Below are 12,520 nucleotides of genomic sequence, written 5' to 3'. Positions count from 1 at the left end.
TATATTTCTACCTTGATGCCCCATAAGCATTTTTAGCACCTGGAGGGCACCCTACCTCAACTTGTAGGAGAGCTACCCCAGGTTCAAGGTTCTTTATGGGTTCACAATTTCTCAAGTCATAACCTGTAAGTCCTGTCAATATGTTTAACAGTCAGACAGTAGACACAATTAATTCAAAGAAAAGACATTTAATGCAAAGACTCATGGCAGGGGTGATCTTGATTATGATACTGTTATATAGTGGGGAAAAAATCCTTCAAAAGGCAATTATCAGCAAAAGATTCTGACCTGTCACCATGCTCTTTCAGGAATAGTAACAAAAGTAGAAACAAAACCTACCAGTATTAGCCAGAAAAGTAGACAAATACACATGTAAAAGAGCACACTGGGAAACACATGTAGCCAGGGGCTGTACATATGGGAAACACATGTGGCCAGATGCATGCATACATGGAGGGGTGGCATACTTCCAATGTTGTAGTCAACAAGCATTTATTAAGCACTTTCTAGTATTATGCAGTGTGCTAAGTGCTTTTGATAGAAAGGAAAAATCACAGTTCCTGCTCTCAGGGACCTTATATTCTGATTGATTGGAGAGCAACTGTTAAACACCTAAATAGACACGAGATACTTCTTTCTTGCTCTATCTCTTTTGAACTTCTTTGAAGAGTCTCATGTCCATGGGTGTGCACCATTGGAGAGGTTGTTCATTCGATCAAGAGTCATACCTCTATACCTGCATCACACAGTGGCACAGGGTACCTGCCCTTCAGGATATCATCCTACCTACCAGGTTGGGGGGAAGAGAAGGAAGAGGAGGAAGAGGAGAAGGAAGAAGAGGAGGAGGAGGGGGAAAAGGAAACGAGGAGGAGGAGGAGGAAGAGGAGGAGAAGTGTTGTTACAAAGCACAAATAACACTTTTTTCCCCTCAAACTCTACATAGGTAGAGCACTGGGCCAAATCTAATCAAAAGAAAACAAATACAGATAAATGTAAGATTTTACACTTGGTTTAAAAAATAATTTTCAGAAGTATAAGGTGGGAGAGATATAGTCAGATAGCAATTCATCTGAAAAAGATCCAGGGGGTTTAGTAAACTCACAATCAATGTGAATCTCCACTGGGATACAGAAATCAAGAAGTATTTGTGAAGCACCTACTATGCACCAGACACCATGCTAGGCACTGGGGATAAGAAGAAAGGTGAAAGGGGCAGCTAGGTGGCACGGTGAATAGAGCACCGGCCCTGGAGTCAGGAGGACCTGGTTCAAATCCGGCCTCAGACACTTAACACACAAAACTAGCTGTGTGACCTTGGGCAAGTCACTTAACCCCAACTGACCTCCAAAAAGCAAAAAAAACAAAACAAAACATGAAAGACAATCCCCACTCACATGGAGCTTACAGTCTGATGGGGGAGACAACATACAAACAACTGTACAACAATATATGCATTTGGTAAATTGGAGATAATTAACAGAGGGAAGCCTTAAGGGAGACCAGGAAAGGCTTCTTAAGAAATTGGGATTTTAGCTGAGACTTGAAGGAAGCTAACCTAATCATAGGCTTCTTTAAGAAAGGCATACTATATATTCCAGGACTAGGGAGAGTCTATGAGACCATATAGGTAAGAGATAGAGGAATTTGGGGGAAAGAGGAAAGGAGGGGGAAGGTGGTGGAGTGGGCATTTGACTCTGGAGGTGTGATAGGATCAAAATTCACCAGAGTCCTCAACCCTGCCCCCCCAAATCTAGGAAAGATAAAGACAATGAAACCAGCATTGGCACAGGAGGTAGATTCAAGATTCAAGCTGGATCTCCCTTTGGTTAAGTGCTTGATGACTTCTGGCTATATCAATAAAGCTTACTGGTCACCAAGGATCCAGGCCCCTCTGACTTGCTGGATGTCTGAAGATCAGAAGAGTTACCATATCATATCCTGCTGGTCCTACCTGTTTCTATATGAAGATGGAGGAGGCACATGTCTGTAGGAGCTGTGTCCCCAACTCCTTGTTGCATATCCTTACTATTTTAGAAATAAGTAACCCTCCTTTTATTAGCTGTTCAGTGACTTATGAGTACTTCATTTCATCCCAACATTATACCTGAACTAATAGGGAGTAGATCTCAAGTCTGACTCTAACAGGGGGGTTTCACCCATCTGAAGCCTGACAACTATCTGCTATGTGCTGATGTCCCAACAGCAGAACAAATAGAGGTTCACAGATCCCAGGAGTTGTAAAGGCCCCTCGGGGAAATGAAGCTAAAAGTATCTTGCAGAAGCAGCAAGGGTAGTCCATGTTGGAATCACTTGAGTGTTGGGGAATGCCTTGTTTTAGAATTTCTAAAATATGTCATGCCCTTTGGCTCCTAGGATCTAACTAAAGCTTTTCCAAGAAAGTCATGGGCCTTGCATGAGAACTTAGAATTCTCTCTGCCCTGATCATACCCACAGTCCTGAGGGCTTTTGTGGTCCATCACATTATCCCCTACAACCCAAGCAGTCTTGGGAGGGGAGGAAATGATAGGAAAATCAGGAGGTGGAAAAAATGACCTCATCCAAGGTGAATCCCTTTTAAAATTGTTTTATTTTAATAATTACTATTATTCTAATAGTAATTTTATTATTTAATTATACTTATTATTGTGATGATAATGAAAAACCATTTTTATGCTAAACTTAAAGAACACCAAATAAAATGGGTATTTCCACATCTACAAAATAACAGAAGACTAGCATTTATATGATACTTGACTCTATTGTGTATCACTTGCTTGTCATTTAAATATATAATAAATTCAATATGTCATTTTCAAATCTATCCTACTTGCAATTTATTCTATTCAATTATTTCCTTCTGTTCTTTTCTGTGCATTTTTTTAAAAAAAAAAGATGCTTCAATGACCTTTTTTTCTTCCTCTGCCTCTTCCTCTTCCTCCTCTTTCTGCTTTCTCTCTGTAGCTTTCTCTGTCTCTATATCTCTTTCCTTCCTTCTTTTTGCTACCCTGATCCTACTGACTCCTGCTCTCTTCTAACTCCCTTCCCATGAGGAAAAAAGGAAGAATAAAAGCCCTTGTGATTAATATGCATAGTCAAACAAAACAAATTCCTACATTGCCGATTTCCAAAAATGTATGTCTTATTCTGTGTCTAGGGACCATCATCTCTCCCGTTAGATAGGTAGCATGCTTCATCATGGTTTCACCTCTAGAATCATGGTTAGTAATTCGACTTACCAGGTATCTTTAGATTTTCAAAGCTGTTTTTCTTTACAATATTATCATATAAGTGTTCTGGTTCTGCTCACTTTACTGTGAATCGATTCATATAAGGCTTCTCATGTTTCTCTGAAAAAATCATTTTTATAATTTCTTACGGTATAATAATATTTCATTACATTTGTATATCATAATTTTAATAGTCATTCTCCTAGTTGATGGGTAATCCCTTAGGTCTTTGCTATAACAGAAAAAACTACTATAAATATTTTTCTATATGTGGTTTGTACTCTCTCTTTGATTTCTTTGGGGTATAAACCCAGAAGTGGCCTAGGTCAAAGTGTTTACATAGAATTTTATGACTTTCTGGGAATGGTTTCAAATTATATTCCAGAAGAGCCAGACCAATTCCCAGCTCTGTCATCAGTGCATTAGTTTTCCTCTTTTCCCATAGCCCCTCCAACATTTCTGTTTTCCTCTTCATTTTCCTTTTTTGCTCAATCTGATGTGAGGTAGAACCTCAGAATTGCTTTAATTTTCATTTCTTTCATTCCTAGTTATTTGGAGCATTTTTATACAGTTTTTGGTAGTTTGGACTTTTTTTTTTAGAACTGTCTGTTTATATCTCTTGAAATTATTCTATTGGAGAATAGTGCCAATGTCCTTCAGATCATAACTCAAAAAAATTTTGAACAGGACAAGTACTCCAAACCACAAAGACTCAACCCAGTTCCTCAAGCTTCTCAAATCCCCTGACTTCTGTCTCTAGCCCATCCAAACTATACAGGAGAGGTTATAGCACAGACACAACACCTCCCTGCTACTCCATCCCCACTTGTTTTAGGCCAGGCCTGCCTCAGGCCAGTCTGGTAGTTCAAGTTCAGGACTGCTATGAAATAAGACCATTTCACAGTTAACCGAAGGAAGTTTACATGAACAGGATATTAAATAAGACTTGATTCATTTGGTTACAGCTTTCTTGCCTCCACATTTCCAATTTTATTCCTCCATAATTGATTTACTCTCTCACTACCTACATTATATACAGATTCCACTCCCACAGGCCTTTCAAAGAAGGGAAGGTGGTACTTGCATATCACTTCTTTGGGGACAAGTTTGTCCATAAGTTTATAGCCTTCCATTTCAATTTTTTTTATTGTTATCTTTTCTGACTTACATTGTTGTCATTGTGGGTATTGTTTTCCTGGTTCTGGTTTCTCACTTTACTTTCATATATGTCTTTCTGTGCTTCTTTGTATTCATCATATTTTCTATTTCTTACAACCCAGTAATTGTTTAGCTATATTTCCCAATCAATAGGCATCTAGGTTATTCCCAGTTCCTTGCCACTATAAGTAGTTCTCCTTTCTGTACCAAGGTTTCTCCTTATACCCAGCAAATAGGCCAAGAGAGCAAAAATGGGATACCACGTTGGAGAGGTTGATGAAAGATAAACACACAAATCCTACTATTGGTGGAGCTTTTTGATAGTGTTACCTTTCCCAGAAAACAAGTTGGAATTATGCTAAGAAAGTGATTAAAGTATTCATTTTGGCTTAGAGAGCCAATTGCTATGCATAAACTACAATGAGGTTAATGATAAAAAAAAAAGGGGGAGTAGAAGCACAAACTTGGCATGAGCTCCCACTCCAAACACTTCCAATACATGTTAAAAAAAATTACTCTAAACAAACTTTAGAGCTACAGAACCCACAAAGAGACAGAGAGAAAAAAATCTCCTGCTGAGGGCAGCATAGCAGGCAGAAAGGAAGGGTCTGTCATACTGAGCTGGAAGCCAAGCACAGTCCCCCGTGAGCTGAGGTTCCAGTGCCAGGGCGCCCCCGACCAGTGGCGGCCAGAGCAGACTTCAGGAGAGTGAATCCCCAGCAGCTATGGTAGTTTCCAGACTTCTTGACCCATAAATACCGAAGACAAAGTAAAAGGTCAGTGTGGAACTCTGTTGGAACAGGGAGGGACAGAAGAGCGTGGTTGGGCCCCTGCTCCCACAGCAGGAAGCATGGAGGCACAGCGGCTGTAGAGCCCTGCCATGTGGCTGTCTCAGAAGCTTCAGGCCTGCAGATCATAGGGGGACCAAGCAACCATTCAGAGGGTAATCATTTTTGCTTTGATCTGCTTAGATCTGAATTGTGGTTTTAGGTGGTGGTCCTGGGGTGTGTTGCCAGTGAGCCAGAGCTCGTGCGGGCTGTAGAGAGAGTGCCCTCCTAATAGCTCTGGCAGCTGTGAAAACCCCAGCAATTTGGGACAAAGCTCTCTCCATTCTGGAAGCAGAGTTCTACTGTGGCAAAAAGCTCAAAAGTTAACTAATTAGCTGGCAATATGAGCAAGCAGAGGAAGCACAAACAGACCATACAATCCTTTTTTGGGGGACAAAAAGGATCAAGGCATGGGGTGGGAGGAAGAGAGCAAAGTCAGAACTCCTGCATCAAAAGTCTCCAAGAAAAATATGAATTGGTTACAGGCCATGGAGGAGCTCAAGAAGAATTTTGAAAATCAAGTAAGAGGGAAGGCTAAGTGATGCAGTGAATAGAGCACTGGGCCTGGAGTCAGGAGAACCTGAGTTCAAATCCAGACACACTTACTAGCCATGTGACCTTGGGCAAGTCCCTTAACCCCAACTTCCTTTCCTCCCCCTCCAAAAGGCAAAAAAAAAGCAAGTAAGAGAAGTGGAGGAAAAATTGGAAAGAGAAATGAGAATGATACAAGAAAATCAGGAAAAGCAAGTCAACAGTCTGCTAAAGGAGACCCAAAAATACACTGAAGAAAATAACACCTTAAAAAATAGACTAACTCAAATGGCAAAAGAGGCCCAAAAAGCCAATTAGGAGAAGAATGCCTTAAAAAGCTGAATTTGCCAGATGGAAAAGGAATTTCAAAAACTCACTGAAGAGAATAACTCCTTCAAAATTAGATTGGAACAATTGGAAGCTAATGACTTTATGAGAAATCAAGATACTACAAAACAGATCCAAACAAATGAAAAAATAGAAGGCAATGTGAAATATCTCATTGGAAAAACCACTGACCTGGAAAATAGATCCAGGAGAGATAATTTAAAAGTTATTGGACTACCTGAAAGCCATGATCAAAAAAAGAGCCTATACACCATCTTTCAAGAAATTATCAAGCAAAATTGCCCTAATACTCTAGAACCAGAGGAAAAAATGGAAACTGAAAGAATTCACCAATAGCCTCTTGAAAAAGATCCCCAAAAGAAAACTCCTAGGAATATTATAGCCAAATTCTGGAGCTCCCAGGTCAAGGAGAAAATACTGTAAGCAGTCAGGAAGAAACAATTTAGTATTGTGGAAACACAATCAGGATAACACAAGACCTCGCAGCTTCTACATTAAAGGATGAAAGGGCTTGGAAGATGATATTCCAGAGGTCAAAGGAGCTAGGATTAAAACCAAGAATCAGATACCCAGGAAAACTGAGTATAATCCTATAGGGGGAAAATGGTCATTCAATGAAATAGAGAATTTTCAAGCATTCTGGATGAAAAAACCAGAGCTGAACAGAAAATTTGACTTTCAAATACAAGAAGCAAGAGAGGGTAAACAGGAAAAACAAATCATAAGGAACTTATTAAAGTTGAACTATTTACATTCCTACATGGAAAGACAATAATTGTTATAAGTCTGTTCTCAGTATGAGGATAGTTGAATGGGAATATATATGTATGTACACATACATTGGGGGAAGGGGTATTCAGTAGGCTTGCTATTTTGGGGTGGGGTAGGGGAAAGACAGGGAGAAAAATTGTAACTCAAAATTGTGTGGAAATGAATATTGAAAACTAAAAATAAATAAATTTTTAAAAATTTTTAAATGATCAAAAGAAAGACCCATATACACAAAAATGTTTGTAGTAGAACTTTCTGTTTTCATCAAATCTATAAAGGATTCACTTCCTTGAGAGTGTATTTCTTTACATTCAAATGAATAAAGAATTAATCTTTAGAGTAACAATAGCTAAATAAATGCTTAGATTGTCTAAAAACCATGATTCTTAGTACTCTCTACCCTCTTTCCCACCACTTTCCCCCTATCACTGCAGAAGTAGAAAGGGCCTGCCAAGATTGAGGGAAACTGTGATATTCTTTTGTTTCTTGGGTTGCCAGCACCAAAGAATTCATCACCTAGTGGCCAGACCATGGATTTTGAGACTCTTTAATACTTAGCTAGGTTGGTCCTTAAAAGTGGAAATAGTTTATTACCAGGAACCATACATATTAGGCTTATATTCTGTTGCCAGGAGTACCCAAGAAGAGTGTGGAGGGTAGGGAAAAGTCATGTACTCCAGTAGAGAGGTTGGCATCCTAGATGCCATCCTGGATGTCATCCTAGAAAAGTCCTTTTTGGGATGCTCTCTTCTATATTCCACAATTCTATATTCTATTACTCTGTGTACTATATGCTATGGTGTTATAAATATATGGGGTACAGAGGATGTCATCTCTCTCTCTCTCTCAAGTGATGATGAAGGCTGAGGTCCCTGTCTAAAAGCCGGCTCCTCAGAACCCAAACAGAACTGTCTTCTTCCTCTTCCTCCTTTCTGCACTGAACACTCTCCCGCAACACCCTCTGCCCCCACCTCCGTCTTCTACTATATTCCATTATATATCCAATACTCCCGGGTCCCTATAACTCCCCAGAACTGAGTCCAGAGTCTAGGGACCTGGAGTTGCTGTTAACTTACCACCTATACCTCTATCCCAAGGTGTAAGGTGAGGGAAGACAGGAGGAAGGGTCCACGGAGGAATGGAGCGGGTTATTACAAGCCTTGGCTGGTGTTATTTGCCCATCCTCTTAGCTATCTCACGTCCCTCTCCTCCCAGGACATTCCTGGGTTCCCGCAAAGAGTGGAAGCGGGGGAGACAAAGGACTCGGACAGAGACAGAGACAGCGGGACAGAAACAGAAAGAGAAATAGAATGCACGGTCTCCACCCCAGTTCCGCCCAGAGAGGGCGGTAAGACTCACTAAGCAGGAAGATTAGTCCGCTGAGTCTGGGGAGCCATGCCTTGCGGCCGGGACCTCATCCTGAAGGCTCTGGACAACCTGAATGAAGATGAGTTCAAGAGGTTCAAAAACAAACTGCTGACGGTGCCGCTGCGAGACGGCTACTGCCATATTCCGCGGGGGACCTTGCAGGATCTGGACCGCGTAGACCTCACCGACAAGATCGTCCGTTACTACCTGGAGAGCTACGGGCTGAACGTGACTATGCAGGTGCTCCAGGACATCGGCATGAGGGAGGAGGCGGTCACACTCCAGCAGGCAGCAGGAGCGGGTGAGGCTCCCTTCTCCCAATCTCCACCCCTCAGCTAGGAACAGACCCTCCACCCGCCCCCTTCTAACCTTCCGCTCTACTTCCTAAATTCTGTACCAAGTCTCCAGTCTCAAGTTCCTAGCCTTTGATATCCAGTACAGATATGACTCCTTCCCTAGGACACAGATCCCTGCCCTCCATCCCAAACCATACCCACCCTCTTCCTTCCTTCCAACCATAGCTTCCTCACCCTGTGTTTGGTTTCCAATCACACCATTGCTGGTACCACCCTCCTTTCCTCTCAGCATTACTTTCAATTTCTTCCGCTGCCTAAAATTTCCCCAGTTAGCAGCTGGAGTTAAGGGAAGACTGGGACAAAAGACGCTGGAAAACATTTAAACACACATACCCCCTGACAAACGTTGTCATACATACATACTAATACACACACAAGTTGACACATACACCAACACCCACAGATGTTCACATATACAGACATTCCCAAAGAGACACAGAGCAAAAAACAAAGTTCTCCCCTTCCCTTCTCTTAGGAACTTTTGAACCCATGTGAGTCAGGAAAATTGGAGCTATTTGGGGAATGAGGTGGGGGCAAAGGAAGAAAAGATGTCACCCATCAGAGGGGCTCCCCAGGAAGGAGAAACTCAGAACTGGGAGAAATTGGGAAAGCCACCCTTATATTCTCTCTTTACAGCTTCAAGGCCTCACCCAACCGGAAATGCAGTCCAGCCCACCCAGCAGTCAGCTACAGCATTCATTCCATCAGGTAACGACTAATTCATTCTCTCTCCAGGAGACTCTGGGTTGAAATCTTTTGCTCTTCATAACCCTGTGGAAGGTAGCCACTAAGCCTGGAAGGCTCAAAGTCCAGGACTAGGAAGCATCCTCCAAGATTTGGAATGTAGGCTGTCTTAAACACTTTGACATTCAACTAGTCCATCTTTCAGGAAGACTTTCCTGCATTGAATGTCCACTAAGCATTGAGGGACAGATGGGAGGGACCAATAAATTAAGTAAGCATTTATTAAGCATCTACTATGTACTAGAAACTGTGCTAAATGCTAGGGGTACAAAGACAAAATCAAAATAGTGTCTTCCCTCAAGAAATTTACATTTTAATGAGGGAGTGTGTATATACACACATGTATATCATATATGTACATATATGTGTGTGTACCATATCAGTTATCAGACAATTTTAGAGGGAAAGGTACTAGCCTTTAAGGGGACCAGGAAAGACTTCGTGTAAAAGGTGGTACTTGAGTCTGGTCTTGAAGAAATTTTGGGATTCCAAGGAGCAGAAGTGAGTAGGAAGGGCAATTCTAGGCAATTCTAGCCAAGGGAATATTTCATGTGCATCTTTCCCCAATGTCAACAAGTTACAAAAACACATACAAAAACACAGAAATACAAAGTAATGGAGATGGGGATGGACTAGCCTGGGTGTAGAATAACAATTATCATTAGATTGTAGATTGCATGTATAAATATAAGTAAACTGGAAACATAGGAAAAGATGGGATTGTGAAGAGCTTTAAATTCTAGAGGGGTTTGTTTTTGATTCTCAACATAATAGGAAGCCACTGGAGTTTGTTGAGTAGTAGGGTGGCATAGTCAATCTGCATTTTAGGGAAATCACTTTAGTGAATGTATAGAGGATAGATTGAAGTAGGGAGAGACTTAAGGCCAAGTAAGATAACTATGGTAATAGTCCAGGTGAGATATTACTATCCTGAACTAGTGTGGTGGCCATTTGAATACAGTTAAGGGGACACACCCACACACACACATACATACATACACACAGGATTAGAAAACTCAATGACTATAAGGTTTGTGTCACCTCAATAGAAATAGAGAAGGAATAGAGAGGTGAATTTAGGGTGAAAAACAATGAATTCTGTTTTGTACATGTTGAGTTTGAGATGTGTGTCATCTGCATAAAGATAATAATCAAAACTATGTTAGCTGATGAGATCACCAAGTTAAAGGTGTATAGTGAGAAAAGAGAAGGGGAACTGCTCTGGAGTCTTGACAAACACACACAGTTAATGACTGTGAAATGAATGATGATCCAACAAAGAAGACCAAGAAGGAACAGTCAGACAGATGGGGGAGATCTAAAGACAGTAGTATCATGAAAACCCAGAGATGAGACTGTCTCCAGGAGGATCATGGGATCATTGTTCTAGAGCCAAAAGGGACCTCAGAGGCCATCTAATCCAAACCATTCATTTTAAAGATGAGAAAACCAAGACCCATGGAGGTTAAATAATTTGCCCAAGATGAAGCAAGATTTGAACCCAGGTCCTCAGATTCTAGATCCAAGGTCTCTACTGCATCATCCTGGTCAACTGTGTCAAATACTGCAAAGTGGACTAAAAGGATGAGAAAAGACTGTTAGATTTGGCAGTTAAGGGAGCATTAGTGATGTTGGAGAGAGAAGTTTGGGATGAATGATGAGGTCATTGGTTAGTTTACAGAGGGTTAGGAAGAGTGAGAAGAGAAGGGAGCAAAGATAGGATGACAGCTAACAGGGATGTCAGGGATGGAGATTGGAGAGCGGGGGCAATCTTCTACAGAAAGGGAGCCAAGTCTTAGTAAGTGCCAGAAGATGGAAGGAGCATGAGAGGAAGATGTCAAAAAAGAAAGAGAAACTGAGCCAAGGGAATATTTCATGTGCATCTTTCCCCAATGTCAACAAGTTACAAAAACACAGGCCAGTGGGCTTTGCTTTATAGTGCTTATATACTGAACATGCTCTCAAAGAATTATTGGTAAATAATTTCAATTCAGTGAATTCAAAGAATCCCAATTCAATGCTCAGGAGTGGTGACTTTTTAGAGAAGCCCTGAAGGATGTTTAAATTGAAGCTAACGTATTCTTGGAAACCCTGGGACCAGAGCTTCTGTTAGTCTGAAATGTTGGTTCAAGGACTCTAGGATGAATGGAGGTGTCAGATGAAGAGAGGAGTGAGCACAGTGAGGTTAGTCAGGGAATACTTTTCCCAGGAGATCAACCTTAGTGGAGATATGAAGGAGAGGAAGGAGATGGATTAGATTAAAAAGCATGGGCAAATGGTCCCACTGAGGACTCAGAAGTTATAATTATGGGTTATTTAGGGTTTTTATGGAGGGAAGGGGAGGAGAAAGCCTTGGGGTTACACAATATGATTCTTGTGTGGGCCTCCCGAACCCTAGGGCTAAGCAAGGATCAATCTCAGTGGGTCGAATATCCATCCTACTTCCCCTATTCCTTCTCATGTGGGTCTGAGGGATTGTTCTCCTGTTGTCTCCCCTCTTATAAGCCATCATCTCATCCTTTCTCTGTTTTTCTCTCTGTCCCTGAACCACAGGGGAACATTTTGTGGATAGGCATCGGGCAAGCCTCATCAGTAATGTCACCCTGCTGGATCCAGTCCTAGACCAGTTGTGTGGGCAAGTTCTGAATGAAGAGCAGTATGATGCAATCAGGGCTGAGAACACCACTCAGAACCAAATGAGGAAGCTCTACAGCTTTATGCGAGCCTGGGATAATGCATGTAAGGACCAGTTATTAGAAGCTCTGAAGAAGACCAACCCTTTCCTGGTGCAAAGGCTGGAGAAGAGCTGAGGGGTTCCTGATTTGTGTCTTACTACAGGATCCCAGGACTCTGCTCCGACCCTGGCACTTCAACATATGGCTCTCAAGGGCCCCACAAATTGCCTTAAAAAAGTAAAATAAAACTATGAAAAGTGATTCTCTTCCATGTATCTGACTTTTCTCTTTCCCATTTTGGTCTCCCAGTGTTCTCCCCCACCATTCCCATTCCCTGAGTGGGACGGAGCCTGGTTTCTTGACTTCCTCACAGGGAAATCCCTTTCAATCAATAAACCCTGCTCCACTGCACTCTAGGATTGAACATCCTTATCCCTACTCCCCTTCTCACTGGGGATGTGCCCAACTCTCACCTAGGCACCCCAATGAAATTCTGAAAAAGAAAGAGAAGTAAT

General features: G+C 41.6%; 1 protein-coding gene across 1 annotated transcript; it reads left to right on the top strand.

Moving 5' to 3' along the window:
* Positions 1–8,196: 8,196 nt before the first annotated feature.
* LOC138158903 (apoptosis-associated speck-like protein containing a CARD) lies at positions 8,197–12,266 on the top strand. The gene is made up of 3 exons (XM_069085226.1): positions 8,197–8,531; positions 9,223–9,294; positions 11,884–12,266. Exons 1-3 carry the CDS (start codon positions 8,258–8,260, stop codon positions 12,138–12,140), a joined length of 603 nt encoding a protein of 200 aa, XP_068941327.1. The 5' UTR covers positions 8,197–8,257; the 3' UTR covers positions 12,141–12,266.
* The last annotated feature ends 254 nt before the right edge of the window (positions 12,267–12,520 follow it).

The sequence above is a fragment of the Petaurus breviceps genome, unplaced genomic scaffold (assembly GCF_028583685.1).
Source record: "Petaurus breviceps papuanus isolate PSGF00001 unplaced genomic scaffold, PetGlider_PUasm1.0 175, whole genome shotgun sequence".
Taxonomy (NCBI): Eukaryota; Metazoa; Chordata; class Mammalia; order Diprotodontia; family Petauridae; genus Petaurus; species Petaurus breviceps.
Note: the sequence above shows the minus strand (reverse complement) of the source record. Positions and strands in the feature narration are given on the sequence as shown.